This window comes from Narcine bancroftii, chromosome 5, assembly GCF_036971445.1.
Source record: "Narcine bancroftii isolate sNarBan1 chromosome 5, sNarBan1.hap1, whole genome shotgun sequence".
Lineage (NCBI taxonomy): Eukaryota > Metazoa > Chordata > Chondrichthyes > Torpediniformes > Narcinidae > Narcine > Narcine bancroftii.
This window is the reverse complement of record NC_091473.1, coordinates 208,336,904-208,360,381: the sequence shown is the minus strand read 5'-3', so window position 1 is coordinate 208,360,381 and position 23,478 is coordinate 208,336,904. Positions and strand designations below refer to the sequence as shown.

General features: G+C 51.8%; 1 protein-coding gene across 8 annotated transcripts in view; it reads right to left on the bottom strand.

The window, feature by feature from the left end:
* Window positions 1–23,478, bottom strand: part of ipo4 (importin 4) — a 92,618-nt gene that overhangs the window by 13,764 nt on the left and 55,376 nt on the right. For all 8 annotated transcript variants that reach the window (XM_069940865.1, XM_069940863.1, XM_069940871.1 and 5 more), the window contains exons 10-20: window positions 18,118–18,279; window positions 17,530–17,583; window positions 15,941–16,050; window positions 14,966–15,074; window positions 13,663–13,792; window positions 9,432–9,545; window positions 8,939–9,052; window positions 8,280–8,403; window positions 6,457–6,568; window positions 939–1,048; window positions 413–490 (exon numbers count right to left, since the gene is read on the bottom strand). In XM_069940865.1, coding sequence (XP_069796966.1) covers window positions 413–490; window positions 939–1,048; window positions 6,457–6,568; window positions 8,280–8,403; window positions 8,939–9,052; window positions 9,432–9,545; window positions 13,663–13,792; window positions 14,966–15,074; window positions 15,941–16,050; window positions 17,530–17,583; window positions 18,118–18,279 — 1,217 coding nt within the window. The remainder of the gene's footprint in view (window positions 1–412; window positions 491–938; window positions 1,049–6,456; window positions 6,569–8,279; window positions 8,404–8,938; window positions 9,053–9,431; window positions 9,546–13,662; window positions 13,793–14,965; window positions 15,075–15,940; window positions 16,051–17,529; window positions 17,584–18,117; window positions 18,280–23,478) is intronic.

The following is a 23,478-nucleotide window of genomic DNA, read 5'->3' as shown; positions in this document are numbered from 1 at the left end:
AAAAGGGAGGGAGAGCCCGGGGGGGAGGGTGAGCGCGGGGGAGGGAGAGTGGGGGGAGGGAGAGTGGGGTGAAGAGAGAGCGGGGGGGGGAAGAGCGGGAGAGGGAGAACGAGGGGCAGGGAGAGTGGGGGGGACGGTGAGTGGAGGGGGAGAGCGGGGGGTGGGGAGGGAGAGTGGGGGGGCTGGGATCTATGTAGGTAGGGGGCACTGAGATCTGGGAAGGGAGGGGGTGCTGAGACCCAGGTAGGAGAGGGTGAGGTGCTGTGATCTGGGAATGGAGGTGGGTTGCACTCAGATCTGGGAAGGGAGGGGGGGGGAGGTGCTGGGATCAGGGAAGGCAAGGAGTCACGAGATTTGGTAAGTGGGGGGGGCATTGAAATTCAGGGGTCAGTGAGATTTCAGGGCCTCTTACCCAGTATTGACTGCAATCTCCCCCAGGGCATCGCAGGCATCCTCCTTCTCATCCAAGTAAGCATTCTCCACGCTGAAACTGCAGAGTAGGAGTACAGGTGGCGATTAACCATTAGGCAGGGCAACTCTACCTCACCCACACCTAGTGCGTCTTTCACCACCTGCACTGTCACACTGACCTGTTCCCTCCTTTTGGTCAGGTGGGAACCTCTACCACAATCATTAACTTCATGCCAGTGGGAACACCTCCACCAGATGCTCATCCCCTCATCGGTGGTCACCCCTCCCCTGATCATTCACCCTGCCCTGATTGGTGGGAACTCTTCCACCAGTTTTTCACCTTTGTTGTTGATGGAAGTCCACACCCAGCTGTTCAACAACCGCATCCAATCCTGCCAGTTGCTGACACCTCCCTGGTCATTAACCTCTTCCTGTCGGTCACAACCCCACTCCCGGTCATTCACCTCCAATTGATGGGAACCACACCCCTGGTTGTTCAGCCCCCATTGTTGGATCCCTACACATACCCTGTGATGTCAGCATCGTCATCCTCCTCCTCATCCTCTGCGATGGTCTCGTCCTCGTCCAGATCATCATCCAGTAACAGGAATGTTTTGCTGTCATTGTCATAATGTGCCTGCAAGGATGGGGAGAGGTGTGACAATGTGGTTGACATTAGAAGAGAGTGCACCTCACCACTGGGGCAATTTCTGGCAGAGGGGAGGCCCATCACACATCATTCAGGGCAAGACTGACATGGTGAAATATGGGTTCCCCCTGGTGTTTTGAGGAACAGAGAGATCTCAGGGTAAGAGAACTGACATGGTGAATGGTGGGATTCTGGGGACTGTTTTAGAACAGAGAGACCTCAGGTTAAGAGAAATTATATGATAAATGGTGGGGAGTGTTGCAGCACAGAGAATTCTCTGGGTATGAGGGCTGACACAGTGAATGGTGCGAAGTGTTGTTGAAGAGAGAGACCTTGGGATAACAGGACTAAAACATTGCGTGGTGGGGAGTGTTGTGGAAGAGAGACTTCGGGGTAAGAGGATTGAGACAGTGAATGATGGGGCCCTGGGGAGTGTGGTAGAAGAGGGATCTCGGGGACAAATATGGTGTTGAGGACTGACACAACGAGTGGTGGGGAATGTTGTAGAACTGAGAGTTATCAGGGTAAGAGGACTGAAAAAGCGAATGGTGGGGTCCTGTGGAATGTTGTAGAACAGAGGAACCTCAGAGAACAAGGACTAATGCACTGAATAGTTTTAATTTAGACATACAGCAAGGTAGCAGGCCATTTCAGCCCATGAGATATGTGCTGCCCAATTTACTGACACCCCTGGTACATTTTGAACGGTGAGAGAAAAACAGAGCCCCCAAGGACAACCCATGCATACATAGGGAGAGCGTACAGACAGCGCAGGATTTGAATCCCGGTCCCGATCACTGGCGCTATAAAGGCATTGCGCTAACTGTTACGTCAACTGTGCCACCCTCTAAGCCAACCGTGGTGGGGAGTGTTGTGGAACAGAGAGACCTTGGTGGTCAAGGAAAAACAAGGGGAATGTTGGGGCCCTGAGCAGTATTGCAGGACAGAGGGAACTACGTGTACTAGAACCTATACTGTGAATGGTGGAGAGTGTTGAATACCAAAACCTTAGGGTACAAGGACTGACCTGGTGAATGTTGGGGAGAGTTGTGGAACAGAGAAACTTCAGGGTTCTTGGACTGACACAGTGAATAGAGGGAAGTAGTGTAGAACAGAGAAACTTCAGAGTTTAATCGGTGGGGGAAGTTGTGGAACAGAACGACCTCAGGGTACGAGGACAGACGGTGAATGGCGGGGCATGGGGGGGGGGCTGTTGTAGAATTGAAAGTTATCAGAGTACGAGGACTGACACGGTGAATGGTGGGGAGAGCTGTAGACACTGACACCTCGGGGAATGAGGACTGACATGATGAATGATAGTGAGTGTTGAAAAACAAAGAGAACTTGGTGTATGGGGTCTAACATGGTGGATGGTGTGATACAACAGAGGGATTTCTGGGTTTGAGGGCTGACATGGTGAGTATTTTGGAGTGTTGTTGAACAGAGAGATCTTGGGGGTATGAGGTCTGTCGGGATAAATGTTGGGGGACTGGAGAGTGTGCAGAAGAAATCTCAGGAGTATGTGCATTGACATGGTGAACAGTGGGGAGAGTTTTGAAACAGGGAGACCTCGGAGTATGAGTTCTGAGATGATGAATGGTGGGGAGTGTTGTAAAACTTTGGAGTATAAGGATTGACATGGTGAATGGTTGGGTACTGGGGAGTGTTGTACAACAAAGGGCCCAGGGGGTCCAAGAATTGACAGGGTAAATGGTGGGGAGTGTTTGAGAACAGATACCTCGGTGTATGACACAGTGAATGATCGGGAATGTTGTAGAACAGAGAACTCGGGGTATGAGGTCTGACACTGTGAATAGTAGGCCATCTTGTAGAACAGAGACCTCGGGATATGGGGATGGTGGGGAGTGTTGTGAAACAGAGTAACCTTGGTGTACAGGGATTAAACAGTGAATGGTGAAATCCTGGGGACTTTTAGGGACCTTGGGTTTGAGGATTGATGCGGTGAATAATGGAGAGCATTGCAGAACACAGAGATCCTGGGGTATGGAGAACTACATGGGCCCTGGGGAGTGTTATACAACAGAGATATCTCGGGGAATGAGAACTGACACAGTGATTGTGGAACAGAGACACCCTGGAGAACAACTACTGACCTGGGGAATGGAAGGGCTCTGGGAGTGTTGCAGAATGTGGGGAAATACATGGTGAATGGTGGGGTGTGCTGTGAAGCAGCACGACATCGGTGTACAAAGGCTGACACAACAAATATGGGGATTGGGAGCGTTGTGGAACAGTGACACTTCAGAATACCAGGATTGACACAGTGAGTGATGGAGAGTGTTGTACAACAGAGACCGGGTATAAGGATATGGTGGGGAGTGCTGTAGAAATGAGAGAACTTGGGGTCTGACACAGTGGATGGTGGCATCCAGAAGTGAACAGATGGACCTCGGGGTATGAGGACTGAAGCAACAAATGGATGGGTCCTGGGGAATATTGTACAAGAGAGGGACCTCTGGATACTGGAAGGGAGCATTGTAGAACAGAGATATCATGGGGTATGACTGACACGGTGAATAGTTGCAAGTGTTGTGGAACAGAGAGACCTCGGGGTATGAGGACTGATATGGTAAATGATGGGAAGTGTTGAAGAATGAGAGAACTTGTAGTATGGGGTCTAACAGGGTGGATGGTGGGCACCCGGGAATGATGTAGAACAGAGGAACCTTGGGGTATGGGGACTGACACAGTGAATGTTGGGGTCCTGGGGAGTGTTGCAGAACAGAGGGAAGGTATGATGACTGACAAGGTGAGAGGTGGGAAGTGTTGTCGATCTGACTGACTTCAGGATAGGAGGACTGACAGTGAATGGTGAGGAGTGTTATAGAACAGAGAGATCTAGGGTACAAGGACAGACATGGTGATTGGTGGGGAGTGTTGTACAACAGAGAGATCTCATGGACAACGACTGACATTGGGAACAGTGGGGAGTGATATAGAACAAAGAGACCTAGGAGTACTGAGACAGTGAATATTGGGCCCTTATGAGTGTTGTATTACAAAAGAACATCTGGGCATAGGGACGAAAATTATGAATGGTGGGGAGTGTTGTATAAGTGAGAGATCTCAGGGTATGAAGATCGACATGGTGAATGGTGGAGACTCCGGGAGTGTTGTAGAACAGAGGGACCTCAGGGTATGAGGACAGAAACAGTGAATGGTGGGGCCCAGAGCAGTTGTTGGATCTTGGGGTACCTGTAAATGTCAGGGATTGTTGTCGAATAGAGTTTTCAGGGTGAAAGGACAGACGGTGAGTGGTGGGGAGTGTTGTAAAATAGAGAGACCTTGGGGTATGAGGACTGACATGGTGAACTGTTGGAGTGTTCTGGAACAGATAGACTGAGGTGGTGAATGTTTGGACCCTCATGAGTGTTGTGGATCAGAGGAATATTGAGGTACAGGGAATGACACGGTGAATTATAGGGGTGTAGGAAATGCTGTTGAAGAAAGGGACCTTGGGGTATGAGCACTGATGGTGAATGGTTGGGACTGGGCAATGTTGTTGGACATGAGGGGTGAGACGGTGAATGTTGGATTCCTCGTGAGTGTTGTAGAACAGAGGGACCTCTGTGTATGGGGACTGAAACGATGAATGGTAGGGCCCTGGGAAGTGCTGTAGAACAGAGGGACCTTGGGTTCAAGGACTGGTGAATGGTGGGGTGTGTTTTCGAACTAAAAAAACTCAGGGCATGATGAATGGTGGGTCTTGTGGAATGCTGCAGAACAGAGTAACCTCAAGGTATAGGGTTGAACTCAGTGAATGGTGGTACCACATGGGGTGTTGTAAAACAGAAAGGCCTAGAGGTACAGGAACTGATACAGTGAATGGTGAAGCCCAGGGGGTGTTGTAGAATGGAGGCAGCTCAGGGTATGTGGACTAACACTGTTGGTGGTGGGGAGTGTTAAAGAACAGAGAGAACTTGGATAAAGTGAACGGTGAGGACAGTTGTAGAAGAAACAGACCTCGAGGTACAGATATGACATGGTTAATAGTCAGGCCCTGGGGAGTGTTGTCGAACAAAGGGATCCCGGAGAATGAGGAATGACATGGTGAATAGTGTGGACAGGGTACAAGGACTGACAGAGTGAATGGTGGGGATTATTGTGGAACAGTGAGATCTCAGGGTATGAGTACTGAAGTGGTGAATGTTGGGGTCCTTTTCAGTGTCACTGAGATATGGGGAATGACAAGATGAATGGGTGGGCCCTGGGGAGTGTTGTTGAACAGAACAACCTCAGAGAACGAGGACTGACACTGTGAATGGTGGGGACTGATGTAGAACAGAGACCTCGGGTACCAGGACTGACACAGTGCATGGTGAGGAGAGCTGTAGAACAGAGAGACGTTGGGTACAAGAATTGATATGGAGAAAGATGGGAGCATTGTAGAACAGACCGTCTTTAGGGTACGTGTCTGACATGGTGACTGGTAAGTCCCTGGGGAGTGTTGTTGAACAGAGGGACCTTGTAGAATGAGGAATGACACGGTGAATGGTGGAGAATGTTGTCAATTTGACAAACTTCAGGAATCATGGGTCTTGGGGAGTGCTGCAGAACAGAGGGACCTCAGGGTACAAGGACTGACACGGGGAGTTAATAGGTGTATGAAATTATGAGTGTCATAGATAAGGTGGACAGCAGCACTTTTTTCCTGGGGTGACTATAGCAAATTGATAGGACATTTGCTTAAGGTGATTGAAGGAACGTTGAAGGGAGGTGTCAAAAGTAGGCTGTTTATATAGAGATTGGTGGGCACCTGGAATGCATTGCTGAGGATGGTGGTGGAGGGCTGGTGCAATGGAGACATTCAAAAGACTCTGTGCTAGGCACATGGATGAAAAAAAAAAGGGTTATGGATGTGATGTAGGGAGGGGTTAGATTGTTTTGGAGTATATTTATATTGGTTGGCACAATATTGTGGGCTGAAGGGGGTGTACTGTTCTGGAATCTTCTATGAATCAGTGATAATGGGAGGAAAATGGCGCTGGGGTAAAGGTGTGGCCTGGTGGATCAAGCTTGAGAGGAGGCTTCTCCCTTTCCTTATCACCAGGATCCACAGGCTGCAAAGTTGAAGGTGCAGGGTGGAAAGTGGGAAGCTGGTTTGGAAAGCGGGAACACTGCTTTATTCAATTCCTTGGATGGAGGGTGGATGTTGGGAAGCAGGCCCGTGGTGGGAACACTGCTCCATACCCTTCAGGGACATGTAGTGGAATTCCTTCTGGCATACCCTCAGGGTATGCAGGGTTTTGTTTGAAAACACAGAGGTGGAGAGAGAAAGGCTACAAACATGACATCAGATGGAGCATGGTGTGGCCCCTTGCAAGGAGGCATTATGCATAGTGTTGCCCTCCCTGTCCCTCCCATTGAACCCTTACCGTCACCCCCTCGGTGGATTTAATTGAGAGTAACATCACGGTGGTCATCTTCTCCAAGTGAGGCGCCATGCTGGGACCCATCACCACTGACAGGGCAGCAAACAGGCTGTACCTGCAAACACATGAAAGGTGTCAGGGCCTGCAGGCATGTGAAGGGGGTGGGGGGGTGTGTGTCTCCCTGAGGTTGGGAGAGAAGGATGGCTCTCCTTCATAGGTGACCTGCTGCTTGGGAGTGTTTGCCTCCAGATGGCGGCAGATAGGATTGGAGCAGGAAAATATGCCCAAGACAGGAACAGGCCTTTTGGCCCACCTCTTCCATACTGGTTAAGTTTTTTTTAACCCAAGCTTGTCCCATTTCTGTGTTCAGCTCCATCCCTCTAACCCTTCCCCATCCATGTCTTTGTCTAATTATCTTCTAAACCCTGTAACTGACACCATTTCAGGGAGAGTAGCTCATTGCACAAACCCTCTTTGTGGAAAAGTTGCCCCCCTCACCCTAAAGCTGTGTATTATTCTCCCTGAACCTGGAGGTGGGGGTGAGGATGTGATAGTTCACCTTATCCATGTGCTCCAGGAGAAAAATCCCGGGCCCGCTCAGTCCTGTCAACATTTCCCCCCCCCCCCACTTCCTGTAACCTGGGCCCCTTCATCCTGTCAATATTCCATCCCCCCCTCCATGTAATCCGGGCCCCTCCCATCCCATCAACATTCCCTCCCCCCCAATGTAACCCAGGCCCCTCCTGTCCCATCAACATTCCCTCTCCTCTTCATATTGACAGGACTGGAGGGGTCCAGGTTACAAACCCCCACCTTCATGTAACCTGGGTCCCTCCAGTCCCATCAACAAACCACCCCCCCATCTTTCCAAGTAATCCGAACCCTCCAGTCCTGTCAACACTCCCCCCCACCACACCATGTAACTCAGGCCACTTCCGTCCCATCAACATTCACACCCCTTCCTTGTAACCAGGGCCCCACCAGTCCCATCAGTATCTCCCCCCCCCCCACCTCTCCATGTAACCTGGGCCCCTCCAATCTCATCAACAACCAAACTCCCCTCCATGTAACCTGGGCCCCTATAGTCCCAGTGAGAGTCGGGGCGGGAGGGAGAGAGGGAAGGGATGAAAGGGAGAGAGGGAAAGGATGAAAGGGGAGAGGGAAGGGGTGAAAAGGGGAGAGGGATAAAAGGGGAGAGGGAAGGATGAAAGGGGAGAGGGAAAGGGTGAAAGGGGAGAGGGAAAGGGTGAAAGGGGAGAGGGAAGGGGTGAAAGGGGGAGAGGGAAGGGGTGAAAGGGGAGAGGGAAGGGATGAAAGGGGAGAGGGAAGGGATTAAAGGGGAGAGGGAAGGGATTAAAGGGGAGAGGGAAAGGGGTGAAAGAGAGGGAAGGGGCGAAAGAGAGAGGGAAGGGGTGAAAGAGAGAGGGAAGGGGCGAAAGAGAGAGAGGGAAGGGGTGAAAGAGAGAGAGGGAAGGGGTGGGAGAGTGATGGAGCGAGGGGTGCCGAGAGGGTGGGACGGAGGGAGGGATATGGAGGGTGGGGGGGGAGACAGGTGGTGGGAGTATGGAGGTTGGGGTGGATGGAGAGTGCAGAATGGAGAGAGCGGTTCATGTGAATATTGGGTGATTTGAAAAGTGGTCAACAATCCCTTTTGTTAAAAGGTTGGGAACACAGGCAAGTGCGTAGTATATGCGAGCTCTATGGGGCATCAAAACAGAGCAGTGTTCACCACATTATGCCAAAGCACACAGGATAGTGCGAGGTCAACAGCCCTGGTGAAGAAGGAGCAATGGTCTTGACATTTGTGCAAAGGACAGGAGACTTACGTGCACCGACGCAGGTCTGGGTCATCGACGTGATCAATGAGGTTCAGTCCCAGCTGGCAACATTCTTCAGAGAGGGGCAAGAAGACCTCCTTTCCAATATTGCGTGCAAGAACCCCCAATGTCTCTGCAACAATTAAGGATTGTCAGCTGCTGAAGCTTTGGTCCTTACTGCTACCAACCAGCACAAGATAAACAGCAGGATTCAGGTGCAGAGATCCCAATACAACAGCCTGTAATATATAGCCAAGGTAGGGCAGCACAGAGTTGTCTCGGGACAGACCTGGAAAACATTCCTTGGGTCAAGACTGTGTCCTACCCACCGTGCGTGCTTTCATGGCACTGGGGTTCCCACAGCTTGAGGGATCCCATGGTGTGATCTCTCCCATACCTACCACCCCTCCCACACCCTGCTGCACCTCCAACAGCAGCCTCTCCCACACTTGTAGCCTCTCCAACAACACCCCCTGACCCTTCCCACACCCGTCCGTCCCTCCCACACTAGCCCTTCCCGCACCCCACTCCTCCCTAACCCCGTCCTCCCCACCCTCAACTCTTCCTCACCCCTTCCCCACCCCAACCCCTGCTCTTCCTGCCTCTCCTGCACCAGATGCCCCTTCCATCCAGCCCCTCACAGTTGATTCCCCCATCCTTCTGCTCACCCAAGGACTGGATCTGGACCTGTCGCAGCTCCTCGCTGGTGTTGATCAGGTAGCCTTTCAGATGTACAATCACTGCCTGGAAGTAGGGAAGGAGCGCCTCCTTGGCAGCACTGGCTGAGGTGTTCACATGCCATGGTGTGGGGCAGGAGGAGACAAACACAACAGGCAATGGCAAATACTGGTCTTTCCGGGTGGAAGGAGGGTCCGAACACGTCAGGTCCGGAGGCTGGTGGGGTGGGAAGTGAGGACCAGAGGGACTATCCTGGTTCTTCTCTCTAGGGTGGGGGACATGGGGCGGAGAACAGAGGACGCAAATGGAAGAGATGAGGGCATTATCAACGGCAGTGGGGGGTGGGAATCCAATTGATAAAAGAATGAGGAGACTTGGAATGTCCTGTGAGGGATGCCTCAAGCTGTGAATGGATAGGGGAAAGGAACAAGGAGAATGAGGGGAAGAAGAGCAGGGCTGGGCGTCCATGTGTCATTTACTCACCTATGGAGCCAATCGCGCTGACAGCCAGTTCCTTCACACGGCTGCTGCTCGATGAACAAAGGGCTGTCAACATCCTGTCCATCAAGGTAGGCAGGTAGGGCTCAATCTTCTTTCCTGCAAGGGACAGGGGGAGGAGCAAATGCAGTAAAACACTGCCAATCCTGTATACAACAACCCAGCTCTGGACTCTCCACTAATCCCAAACACACTAGTGCTGACCCACCACTAAAGTTCTCACACTAGGGCCACTATTCCTTCAATAAATCCCACACGACACAACAGGGGCTCTGACCCACCACTAAACCCTATGCAGCATAGCAGCAATGACCCTCCACAAACAAGGGTCTCAGAGGCTGAGGGATCCATGAAGGCTGTGGGCAACATAGTCAGATGACCCACATGGGTTGTGGGCTGCTGGTGAACCAGGTATCGGAACTGGGATTGTAGAGGGTGTTGAGGGGAAGAAGGGAGCCCCAAAGGCTTCAGATGCTGAAGGGTTCCTTATCATATCGAAGATTTGAAGCTGGAGCTCAGGTTGCTGATGGATTGAATAGGAGTCTGGAAGACTGCAGGAATGCTGAAGGCAAATCCATGGTCACTCTAACTCTGAAGGGCCTTTTTTTTCTTTCTTTCGTACTAAAAGAGGCACAAGCTGACACTAATGGCGACTTTTTGTCTGCCTTACAGTAGGAAGATGGCAGTTTTGTGTAACATTACTTGTTCTATACCATTATATGACAACAAAGGAATCTTGAAACACAACACACTCGCTCAGACCATACACTCCTCCAACACAAAATGCCTCAGCAGCCCTAAACCCCCCCACTAAACCCATATAATGTATCAGGGACTTTGAACATCCACTAAATGCCACACATCAACTCTGACTCTCCACGAAATGCCACACAACACACCAGGGCCCTGAACCACCACTAAACCCCACATAACACAACCAGGGGTCCTGAACCACCACTAAACCCCACATAACATAAACAGGGGTCCTGATACTCCACAAAACCACACTCAACACAACCAGGGGTCCTGAACCACCACTAAACCCCAAACAACTCACCAGGGGCCATGTAACACCACTAAACATCACTCAACACAACCAGGGGTCCTGCACCACCACTAAACCCCACACACCTCAGCAGGAGCAATGTTATACTACTAAACAACACACAACACAACCAGGGAGCCTGATACACCACTAAACTATACACAATACAAACAGGGGCCCTGATACACCACTAAACAAAACAGAACACATCCAGGGGTCTTGAACCACCACTAAACCCCACACAACTTATCAGGGGACATGTTACACCACTAAACAACATACAACACAATCAGGGATCCTGCACCACCACTAAACCCCACACATCTCAGCAGGGGCAATGTTATACCATGAACAACACGCAACACAACCAGGGGTCCTGCACCACCACCAAAACCCACACAACTCATCAGGGGCCACGTAACACCACTAAACCACACATAACTCACCAGGGGCCATGTAACAACACAATCAGGGGTCCTGCACCACCACTAAACCACACTCAACTCAACCAGGGGCCCTGATTCACCACTAAACCCCACACACCTCAGCAGGAGCCCTGATACACCACTAAACCACACTCAACACAACCAGGGGTCCTGAACCACCACTAAACCCCACACAACTCACCAGGGGCCATGTTACACCATTAAACCCACACAACACAACCAAGGGTCCTGATACACCACTCTTTCTCTTTGGCTTGGCTTCGCGGACGAAGATTTATGGAGGGGGTAAAAAGTCCACGTCAGCTGCAGGCTCGTTTGTGGCTGACAAGTCCGATGCGGGACAGGCAGACACGATTGCAGCGGTTGCAAGGGAAAATTGGTTGGTTGGGGTTGGGTGTTGGGTTTTTCCTCCTTTGCCTTTTGTCAGTGAGGTGGGCTCTGCGGTCTTCTTCAAAGGAGGTTGCTGCCCGCCAAACTGTGAGGCGCCAAGATGCACGGTTTGAGGCGTTATCAGCCCACTGGCGGTGGTCAATGTGGCAGGCACCAAGAGATTTCTTTAGGCAGTCCTTGTACCTTTTCTTTGGTGCACCTCTGTCATGGTGGCCAGTGGAGAGCTCGCCATATAACACGATCTTGGGAAGGCGATGGTCCTCCATTCTGGAGACGTGACCCACCCAGCGCAGCTGGATCTTCAGCAGCGTGGACTCGATGCTGTCGACCTCTGCCATCTCGAGTACTTCGACGTTAGGGATGAAAGCGCTCCAATGGATGTTGAGGATGGAGCGGAGACAACACTGGTGGAAGCGTTCTAGAAGCCGTAGGTGGTGCCGGTAGTGGACCCATGATTCGGAGCCGAACAGGAGTGTGGGTATGACAATGGCTCTGTATACGCTTATCTTTGTGAGGTTTTTCAGTTGGTTGTTTTTCCAGACTCTTTTGTGTAGTCTTCCAAAGGCGCTATTTGCCTTGGCGAGTCTGTTGTCTATCTCATTGTCGATCCTTGCATCTGATGAAATGGTGCAGCCGAGATAGGTAAACTGGTTGACCGTTTTGAGTTTTGTGTGCCCGATGGAGATGTGGGGGGGCTGGTAGTCATGGTGGGGAGCTGGCTGACGGAGGACCTCAGTTTTCTTCAGGCTGACTTCCAGGCCAAACATTTTGGCAGTTTCCGCAAAGCAGGACGTCAAGCGCTGAAGAGCTGGCTCTGAATGGGCAACTAAAGCGGCATCATCTGCAAAGAGTAGTTCACGGACAAGTTTCTCTTGTGTCTTGGTGTGAGCTTGCAGGCACCTCAGATTGAAGAGACTGCCATCCGTGCGGTACCGGATGTAAACAGCGTCTTCATTGTTGGGGTCTTTCATGGCTTGCTTCAGCATCATGCTGAAGAAGATTGAAAAGAGGGTTGGTGCGAGAACACAGCCTTGCTTCACGCCATTGTTAATGGAGAAGGGTTCAGAGAGCTCATTGCTGTATCTGACCCGACCTTGTTGGTTTTCGTGCAGTTGGATAATCATGTTGAGGAACTTTGGGGGACATCCGATGCACTCTAGTATTTGCCAAAGCCCTTTCCTGCTCACGGTGTCGAAGGCTTTGGTGAGGTCAACAAATACACCACTAGACCGCACACAACTCACCAGGGTCCATATTACACCACTAAACCCCACCCACCTCACCAGGGGCCCTGATACACCACTAAACCACACTCAAAACAACCAGGAGTCCTGAACCACCACTAAACCGCACACAACTCATCAGGGGTCCTGATATACCACTAAACCACACTCAACACAACCAGGGGCCATGTTACACAACTAAACCCCAACAACTCACCAGGGACCATGTTACAGCACCAAACCCCATACAACACAACTAGGGGTCCTGAACCACCAATAAACCCTACACAACTCACCAGGGGCCATGTTACACCACTAAACAACACACAACACAACCAGGGTCCCTGATATACCACTAAACTATACATAACACAAACAGAGCCCAAACTCTCTACTAGACCACACACAACACACCAGCCCTGACCCTGCACTAAACCACACACAACACAACAGGAGCTCTGACCCTCTACTGATGCCCACACAACACATCTTGAGATCTGACACTCCAATTATCCCCATAGAACACCATTACTGGAGCAGACATTGCTCGGTTCGGCTGCAGGAGATTTCCACACCACCCAGCCATGAGCCGTGTTTCACACAGTATCACTCTCAGCTTCACGGAGCTGGCACAGACTCAAGTCCTGCACAGGGCACAGGAGATCAGCCAGGGCTCTACAGTTGCTGAGGTCTCTTGCAGGACACCAAAGTACCGGAGGAACTCAGCAGTTCCTGCAGCATCCATGGAAAGTAGAGGCACTTTGTGAAAGGCCTGAGCCCTTTCACAGGGGAGTTGAAAATCAGGCATACGCACGTCCAGACATTATCTCCAATTCCATGTACCCCACCCTCTGGTCTCTCACCCCCTCTGCGCCCTCACAGATCCATCCATCACCTCTCCCTCCCCACTCCCTTGTCCAGGTGTCTGCCTGGTTTTTAGCACCTGTGTAGAAGGGCTCAGGCCTGAAATGTCTCGACTCCCTGCAAGGATGCTGCCCCAGGCAGAGGCACCCACTATGTCTGTTTGGTCTGGAGTGAAACTGCCTTTGGAAAATGGGTCTGGAGACTCCCAGGGAATCCACCTCAGCCAATCAAAGTGAGGGTCACCTTACCCAGATTCTCCACAAAGTTCTCCAGGGCATAGTAGGCCTTTGTGATGTGTCCACCCTTCAAATTGTCAATGGAGCCCAAGTAGCTGAGCAGGAGGGGCATGATCTCCTCGGAGTACTTACTGATGTCCGGCTGCAGAGGAAAAAGACACAAGCAGGCTAGTCCTGAGTCCCAAACTCCGTAACTGACTACGCTTTCCGAGGACCAAGGGGTGTTAGACCCTGTGGAACTTACAGGAAGGGTGGTTTGAACAAGGGTGGGATTTACGTGGGAGGGGTGTCAGACCCAGAGTGGGATTGAAAAGAAGGGTATGGGACCCAGGGTGGGACTGGAGGGGTGGAAGGTGTCAGACCCAATGCAGGATGCATGGGTGGGCAGGTGTGTCTGGATGCAGAAGTGAAGGGGATTAGCAGGGAGAGCCACCACACGACGGAGGTCTCGCCCAGAAAAATGGAGGGGGAGGGGAAGGAATGGGAAGAGGGGAAAAGAAGGGGAGTGAGAGAGGAAAGGGAAGGAGGTGGTAAGGGAGTGGGAAAATAAGAGGAGGAGGAAGAGGGGAAACAGAGGAGGTGGGAAGGGGGAAAGGAGGTGGGGAAGGAGAGGGGTAATGAGTTTGGGAAGGAGAAGGAAAAAGGGTGAGGGGAATGGTAATGGGAGGGGGTGGGGAAGGGGAAGGGCAGGAGGGAGGGGGGTTGGGGTGAAGGGGGAGGGAAAGGGTTAAGGGGAAAGTAAGTGCGTTAAGGGGAGGGGAGAGGTTGAATGGAACAGGACAGGTTTTAAGTGGAGGGGAAGGAAAGGTTGAGGGGATGGAGGTTGAGAGGAGGGGATTAAGGGGAAGGTTGAGGAAGGGGAAGTGTTGAAGGTGTGGGGTATTGGAAAGGGAGGAACGTAGAGGAAGGGGAGAAAGGGAAACGGGAAGGGAGGGGTAGAGGAGGGAAGGAGAGGGCAAGAGGGGTGAAGGGGAGAGGGGTGAAGGGGAGAGGGGTGGATGGGTGAACGGGAGAGGGGTGAAGGGGAGAGGGGTGAAGGGGTAAAGGGGAGAGGGGAAAAGGGGAAAGGGGTAAAGGGGAGAGGGGGTTGAGGTGGGGGTTAAGGGGAGGGGGAAGGGGTTGGGTATCAGAAAGGGAGGTAGGGAGAGGAGAAAAGTAGAGGACGAGGGGGAGGAGGAAAGGGGTGGGGGTGCTGGGGAGGAGGGGGTGGAGGAGAGGGGAGTAAGTGAAGGAGAAGGTGAAGGGATGGAGATGGGGAAGGGTAGGGGTGGTGAACATGAGAGGGAAGGGGGTGTGTATCTGGGCTGGCTCCTACCTGAAGGAACTCTGAAAACTGTCCAAGTGCGAAGAGAGCAGCGTTGCGTACCACTTGGCTTTGGTCAGCCAGAGCTTGACACACACATTGCAGCATGGTGTGGAGGTGTCTGAAAGGCCAAGGGAGCAGGCATCATGAAACCACTATCTTCACATGTGGTCCTTTATAGTTCTGGGGACAAAGTGGGGGGCCAATTGTAAGGGTCAGTGTGGACCCTGTTGATTGCTGTGGCCAATGGTTAGAAGCCAAGGGCAGGGGCTCAGCAGGGGTAAACTGAGGTGATTCACCTGGGCCAATTGTAAGGGTCACCTTGATGGCTTCGGGTGAGTCTTTGACCTTGATTGGCAGGTAGTGTGATCTCTGAACAGGAGCGCAGCAGCGCCACTTGGTGGTGGAACACTGCCTCTCTGTTACAGAAGGTCTCGCAGCACTGGTTTGTAGAGGGTCGGCATTCCTGACCAGTCATGACTATGCAGAGATTTAATCCCCACAGGGGAATGGGTGGGATAGTGCGGTTGTCCTGAGGGGGTGGGGAGAGGTTGTCACTGACCAAAAACCAGTGTGTCGAGATGTAATCCTCACAGAGGAGCGAATGGGACACCACATGATCAGAGACACACATACCCAAAACCACTGTCTTCACACAGCCTCGCACCGGTCCTGATTGGTGATCACACTGCAATTTACACACAGCCTCGCCCAAGTCCTAATGGGCGTTCACATCACCATCCACACACAGCCTCACACCGATAGTCACTAGACATGCTTACACAGGTCGTAATGGGTGATCACATTACACTATGGCACGGAGGTGTCTGGAAGGCCAAGGACTGGCTATCCAGTATATACCGACAATAGATGACTGTTCACATGGTTACACCAGGAACTGACGTGTGTTTACATGGCTACACTGGGAACCGATGGATATCACAGTTACACCTGCAATGGACGAGTCTTCTCCAATTTCTCACTCACTTCTGTCGAATATGATCTGCACACCCCTCGGCCAGCACTGCCATACTCATCAGTCCTGCCTTCCGTTCGTACGGATTCTCACTCCTCAGCGCCGGCTCCATCAGCGGGGTCTGTGGAAGGATGGCACTAGTAATCAGATACCTTCTCTTCCCCAATACCTTCCCAATAGCATTCCATCTGCACAACCCGTGTTCCACCCACTCCTCTGTGGGGATTTATCTCTATACAGTTGTGTCAGGTCAGTTATGTCCCTTCTCTTCCCCCTCTGCACAACTCATATCCACCCATTCCCCTGTGGGGATTACATCTCGACACAGTTGTGTCAGGTCAGTGATGTCCCTTCCCTTCTCTCTCTGCACAACACTGGTGTCCCATTCGTTCCTCTGTGAGGATTACATCTCGACACCCTGGTTTTTGATCAGTGACAACCTCTCCCCACCCCCTCAGGACAACCGCACTGTCCCACCCGTTCCCCTGTGGGGATTAAATCTCTGCATAGTCATGACTGGTCAGGAATGCTGACCCTCCACAAACCAGTGCTGCGAGACCTTCTATAACAGAGAGGCAGTGTTCCACCACCAAGTGGCGCTGCTGCGCTCCTGTTTGGAGGACACACTACCTGCCAATCAAGGTCAAAGACTCACCCGAAGCCATCAAGGTGACCCTTACAATTGGCCCAGGTGAATCACCTCAGTTCACCCCTGCTGAGTCCCTGCCCTTGGCTTCGAGCCATTGGCCACAGCAACCAACAGGGCCCACATTGACCTTTACGATTGGTCCCCCACTTTGATGTGCCCCTTTGTTCTGGCTCTTTGGACTCCTCGTGGCATGTAAATATCACCTCTGTACTGGATTGGGGTGAGTCTCGAGGCTAGGTAGCAGAGCCATGTCCATATTGGTCAAGGGGTGGGGGCATGTAATATCACCTTGATCTGATAGTTGAATGTGTATGCTTTTGTAACTTGCTCAGTTTCTGTATGTTTCTCCTCATCATCCGAAAATGTAATTTACCCCGTGAGTATAGTGTATGTGTAGAAGTTTGCTTGACATATCGACCCTGTTGTCTCAATTCCTTCCTTGAAATAAACGCGTGCTTTGTACCTGTACTTTGGTCTGGTTCTTAACTTGTGGGACCCACACGAACCCAAATAACACCCTCTCCTTTCAGAGACCACAACCACCTTTCCGACCCCATCCTAATTGATCCGAAGCTGATGGGACAAGGGAGGAACACACTGACCCTCCACAAACCCTGGTACTGCTGAAATCCTGTCCTCTTGGCGATGGTAGATGGATTTTGATTGATTGGGAATGGGAAGGGAGGTTTAGCAGATCAGGATCAGACCAGATCTCAGTGAATGGGGGAGCATTCAAGGGCCAGATGGCTTCCAACATTCCGGTTTCTTGTGTTCTGATGTTCTCCATGGCCCTGCTCTATGTGCCCCCCGATCCCAGCTGCTTTGGCTGGTTCCTCCATTGTCCCAAGTGTCAGGTCCCAAGAACGAGCTGAGGGCTGCCCCCTGCTGCATTTGGTCTCCCACTAACTGCCACCCCAGATATCCCCATGCTCTGGGCAGATTGCAACTCACCAGCTGGGAGAACAGCTTCTCTGGGGGCAGATGGAGGGCCAGCATGTCGATTACCTGAGGGAGAGAGAGAGAAAGGGGGGGGGAGGAGACATTACAAAGGATGAATGCATCCGTAGCTCCCTCCAGACAGCTAAGTGCCCTAGGATGGTACCAAGGGTTTGGGCTCCACTGAACTCTGAGGGCTAGCGCCGGTAAAAGAAGCACTGGGAGACACAGATGGGAATGGGAGGTTAGGTGGAGGGGCGGTGGGGGGAGGGAAGAAGCTGGTACCATACTCAAGTGCAGTCTTTTTCTAGTCCTGTCCACCAGTGCAGCCCTCACTGGTACCATCCACCAGTGCAGCCCTCTCCAGTTCTGACCACTAGTGCAACCCTTACCAGTCTTGCTCTCCTCTGTGACCTCCCCATGACCCTCTGCTATCTCCAACTCTCTGCTCCTGCCCTCCCCTTAACTTCCACAACCTCCTCTCAACCTCTGCAACCATCCCTTGACCCTCTGCTCCTGCCCTCCCCTTAATATTCATGACCTCCCCTCAACTTTCAGCCACCTCCCCTCGACCCTCTGCTCCTGCCCTGCACACCCACTGACCTGGGCAGAGAAGTGCTTTGGTGTCTGTGCTTCCACCTCATCCTCAATATCATCATCCAGGTCCAGGTCCTCAGGGTCCATCTCCCCCTCAGGAGGAGCTGTGCACATGATGGGATACAGCACATTGAGAATGCTGGGCAGCAGCTTCTGCTTCATGATGGCCTGTGAGGTGCAGAATCGGCTACGTTATCGGAACAGTAACTTTGTCCTTGCACCCATCAGTCTCTTGAATGACTTTCACTACAATGCACTCACGCAGCCTTTGGTTGCTACCAAATGATCTTTACTTCATCTTTATACTCTGAATAGTCTACTGAGTACAGTGGTATGAATGTTGGTGATATCCTGTTAGATTGCTCTTGTTTGCTACCAATTGATCTTTATTTCACCTTCATATTCTAGTCTACTGACTACACAGAGGTACGAATGTTGGCAATAACCTGTTAGTCTGCTCACAGAAGGACACTTCTTACCACACTAGATATTATGGTACAAGATGAACTTGAACATAAACCTCTCTCTCTCTCTCTCTCTGCTTGCTGCCTGAGAAAAGCACACAGCAAACTACTCCCAACCCAGGAACACCCTCCACCCCAAGACAGCTTCTTCCCCAACCACAAAGAACTCACGCAGGAGAAGGCAGCTGGAATCTGAGCTGCTAAAAGAACTCAGTGGGGACAAGCAGTATCGACAGGAGGGTAAAAAAGAGAAGGGTCAGTCATATGGACCAAAACCCCTCATCAGGAATCGGGAGCGATTTCATGCTGATCTCTGCCCTCTGCCCTGTGACTGCACTCTTGTTTTCCTACATTGAATAGCTGAAGGAGATCTTGAAAAGCCCCCTGAACCAGACCAGCTGCATCCTTGAATGTCAAGGGAAGAAATGCAGGGGATTGTTCGTGCCCTGGTAAAGAGGTGAGTATCTTCACTAGCCACAGGCAAGGCAACTAAAGACTGGAGGTGAATCAATGTTGTGCCTTAATTGAAGAGAAAACAGATGAACCTTGTATCAGGGGTGAATGAGTACTAGGAAGGGATTGTGATGGACAGGATGTTTTATATTGGGAAAGGCAAAGATTGGTTGGGGATAGTCTGCTTGTGGTTCTTGATTGCGCCGGACTGGGCCTCCGCCTGTTTCGCTTTGCCGAGGCCGAGGCCACCGCCTGCCCCTCGCTTCTGCCCGGACTGGGGCCGCCGCCTCCTTCTTTCTGCCCGGACCGGGGCCTCCGCCTGCTTCACTCTGCCGAGGCTGGGGCCACTGCCTCCCCCTCACTTCTGCCCTGACCGGGGCCTCCGCCTGCTTCACTCTGCCGAGGCCGGGGCCGCTGCCTTCCCCTCGCTTTTTACATTTTACACCCCAGTTACACAGCAGTAAGAAAGGATGTGACTCGGTCAACCCTGTCAGAATCCAACCAGGTCCCTGATCTACCTCAGAGGTAGTTAGAGAACCCAATTAAACTTACCTAGGCCATGTCCATAGGTGATTTGCGACCAGGTATGGTCTGACCTAGGAGGGGAGGCAGGCCCCTCCAGCCCGGGTAAGAAACCTGCATAGGAGAAGGCTACTCCGATATAAAACCTACGACCCAAGGACCTCGCTGCCACGTCCCAGCTTCTTGGCCGCGGCACACGAACCATGGGTGTAAAGGGTGGGGCCAGTACTGCGCACACTGCACTCTACCTAAAAGCTCCTTTGCGCAGACCCGAGGATGTGCCGTCCTCCCCCTCCACGTCCTCCCCCTCAAAAGATGCTCACAAACTCAAGCTAGCATGCTGGAACATCAGAACCATGCTAGCTAGACAAGGCTGACAGCTACCGACCTGAACGTCGGTCTGCCCTCATCGCACATGAACTCCTCAGACTTGTCATTGACATAGCCGCTCTCAGGGAAGTCCGCCTTGCAGATGTAGGCAGCCTCCAAGAACGCGGCGCGGGCTACACACTCTACTGGTCTGGCAAGCCTATGGATGAATGACGCCTATCTGGTGTAGGCTTCATGGTCAAGAACTCCATTGCCTCCAAACTCTAAAACCTCCCGACAGGCCACTTGGACTGGATCATGTCCATGCGACTCCCCCTTCAAAACAAGCATCGCATCACCCTCATCAGTGTCTATGCTCCAACCCTCCAGGCGGAACCAGCAGAAAAGGACAAGTTCTACATTGATCTGCGCGACCTCATTCAACACACCCCTACAGCCGACAAGGTTGTCATCCTTGGCGACTTCAACGCTCGCGTCGGCAAACTCAGAAACCTGCCCAGGAATCCTGGGCAAGCATGGTGTCGGCAAGTGCAACAACGGGTGCCTCCTGTTGGAGCTCTGCGCAGAACAGCGGCTTATCATTACAAACACCCTTTTTCAGCAGAGGGACAGCCTGAAGACTACCTGGATGCATCCCTGATCCAAACACTGGCACCTCCTGGACTACGTCCTGGTGCGAGAAAGAGACAAACGAGATGTGCTCCACACCAGGGTCATGCCCAGCGCGGAATGCCACACTGACCACCGGCTGGTTCACTGCAAGCTCAACCTTCACTTCAAGCCAAAGTCCAGGAACAGTAAAGCCCCCAAAAAGAGGTTCAATGTTGGAAACTTGCAGTGAGACGAAGTGAGAGGAAACTTCCAGGCAAACCTCAAAGCAAAGCTCAAGGATGCAATCTGCCTCACGGGCTCGTCCCCTGAAACCTTCTGGGATCAGCTGAAGACTGCCATACTGCAATCCACTGAAGAGGTACTGGGCTTCTCCTCCAGGAAAAACAAGGACTGGTTCGACGAAAACACCCAGGAAATCCAGGAGCTGCTGGCAAAGAAGCGAGCTGCCCACCAGGCTCACCTTACAAAGCCGTCCTGGCCAGAGAAGAAACAAGCCTTCCTTTGTGCATGCAGCCATCTTCAGCGCAAACTCCGGGAGATCCAAAATGAGTGGTGGACTAGCCTCGCCAAACGAACCCAGCTCAGCGCGGACATTGACGACTTCAGGGGTTTTTACAAGGCTCTAAAGGCTGTGTACGGCCCCTCACCCCAAGTCCAAAGCCCGCTGCGCAGCTCAGACGGCAAAGTCCTCCTCAGCGACAAGATCTCCATCCTCAACCGATGGTCAGAACACTTCCAATCTCTTTTCAGTGCCAACTGCTCAGTCCAAGAATCCGCCCTGCTCCAGCTCCCTCAACAGCCCTTAAGGCTAGAGCTGGATGAGGTCCTCACCCGGGAAGAGACATAAAAGGCAATTGAACAACTGAAAAGTGGCAAAGCAGCAGGTATGGATGGAATCCGTCCAGAGGACTGGAAGGCTGGCGGCAAAACTCTGCATGCCAAACTGCATGAGTTTTTCAAGCTCTGCTGGGACCAAGGAAAGCTGCCTCAGGACCTTCGTGATGCCATCATCATTACCCTGTACAAAAACAAAGGCGAGAAATCAGACTGCTCAAACTACAGGGGAATCACGCTGCTCTCCATTGCAAGCAAAATCTTCGCTAGGATTCTCCTAAATAGAATAATACCTAGGGTTGCCGAAAATGTTCTCCCAGAATCACAGTGCGGCTTTCGCGCAAACAGAGGAACTACTGACATGGTCTTTGCCCTCAGACAGCTCCAAGAAAAGTTCAGAGAACAAAACAAAGGACTCTACATCACCTTTGTTGACCTCACCAAAGCCTTCGACACCGTGAGTAGGAAAGGGCTTTGGCAAATACTAGAGCGCCTCGGATGCCCCCCAAAGTTCCTTAACATGGTTATCCAACTGCACGAAAACCAACAAGGTCGGGTCATATACAGCAATGAGCTCTCTGAACCCTTCTCCATTAACAATGGCATGAAGCAAGGCTGCGTTCTTACACCAACCCTCTTTTCAATCTTCTTCAGCGTGATGCTGAAACAAGCCATGAAAGACCTCAACAATGAAGACGCTGTTTACATCCGGTACCACACGGATGGCAGTCTCTTCAATCTGAGGCGCCTGCAAGCTCACACCAAGACACAAGAGCAACTTGTCCGTGAACTACTCTTTGCAGACAATGCCGCTTTAGTTGCCCATTCAGAGCCAGCTCTTCAGCGCTTGACGTCCTGTTTTGCGGAAACTGTCAAAATGTTTGGCCTGGAAGTCAGCCTGAAGAAAACTGAGGTCCTCCATCAGCCAGCTCCCCACCATGACTACCAGCCCCACCACATCTCCATCGGGCACACAAAACTCAAAACGGTCAACCAGTTTACCTATCTCGGCTGCACCATTTCATCGGATGTAAGGATCAACAACGAGATAGACAACAGACTCATCAAGGCAAATAGTGCCTTTGGAAGACTACACAAAAGAGTCTGGAAAAACAACCAACTGAAAAACCTCACAAAGATTAGCGTATACAGAGCCGTTGTCATACCCACACTCCTGTTCGGCTCCGAATCATGGGTCCTCTACCGGCATCACCTACGGCTCTTAGAACGCTTCCACCAGCTTTGTCTCCGCTCCATCCTCAACATTCATTGGAGCGACTTCATCTCCAGCATCGAAGTACTCGAGATGGCAGAGGTCGACAGCATCGAATCCACGCTGCTGAAGATCAAACTGCGCTGGGTAGGTCATGTCTCCAGAATGGAGGACCATCGCCTTCCCAAGATCGTGTTATATGGCGAGCTCTCCACTGGCCACCGAGACAGAGGTGCACCAAAGAAGAGGTACAAGGACTGCCTAAAGAAATCTCTTGGTGACCGCCACATTGACCACCGCCAGTGGGCTGATATCGCCTCAAACCGTGCATCTTGGCGCCTCACAGTTCGGTGGGCAGCAACCTCCTTTGAAGAAGACCGCAGAGCCCACCTCACTGACAAAAGACAAAGGAGGAAAAACCCAACACCCAACCCCAACCAACCAATTTTCCCCTGCAACCATGTCTGCCTGTCCTGCATCGGACTTGTCAGCCACAAACGAGCCTGCAGCTGACGTGGACATTACCCCTCCATAAATCTTCCGTCCGCGAAGCCAAGCCAAAGAAGGGAGTTTGCAAGGCCTTGTGGGCAGGAAACCATGTCTGACAAATTTGTCTGAGGTTTTAGAAGAGGTGACGGAGAGGATTAATGAGGGCGGGATGGTAGATGATATTTACGTGGACGCCAGCAAGGCCTTTCAAGTTGCCCATTTTATCGGCAGCTTGAAGGGGCCTCTGGACTTGAATGCACTGTAACACTACACCCTGCACTCTGCAACTTACTGTAACACTACACTCTGTATTCTAACTTACTGCAACCCTGCACTATTTCACTCATTGTAACAGTGCACACTGCACTCTGTGACTTATTGTAACATTACACTCTGCTCTCTCTGACCTACTGCAACAATTAACCCTGCACTTTTGTTTTAATATTGCTC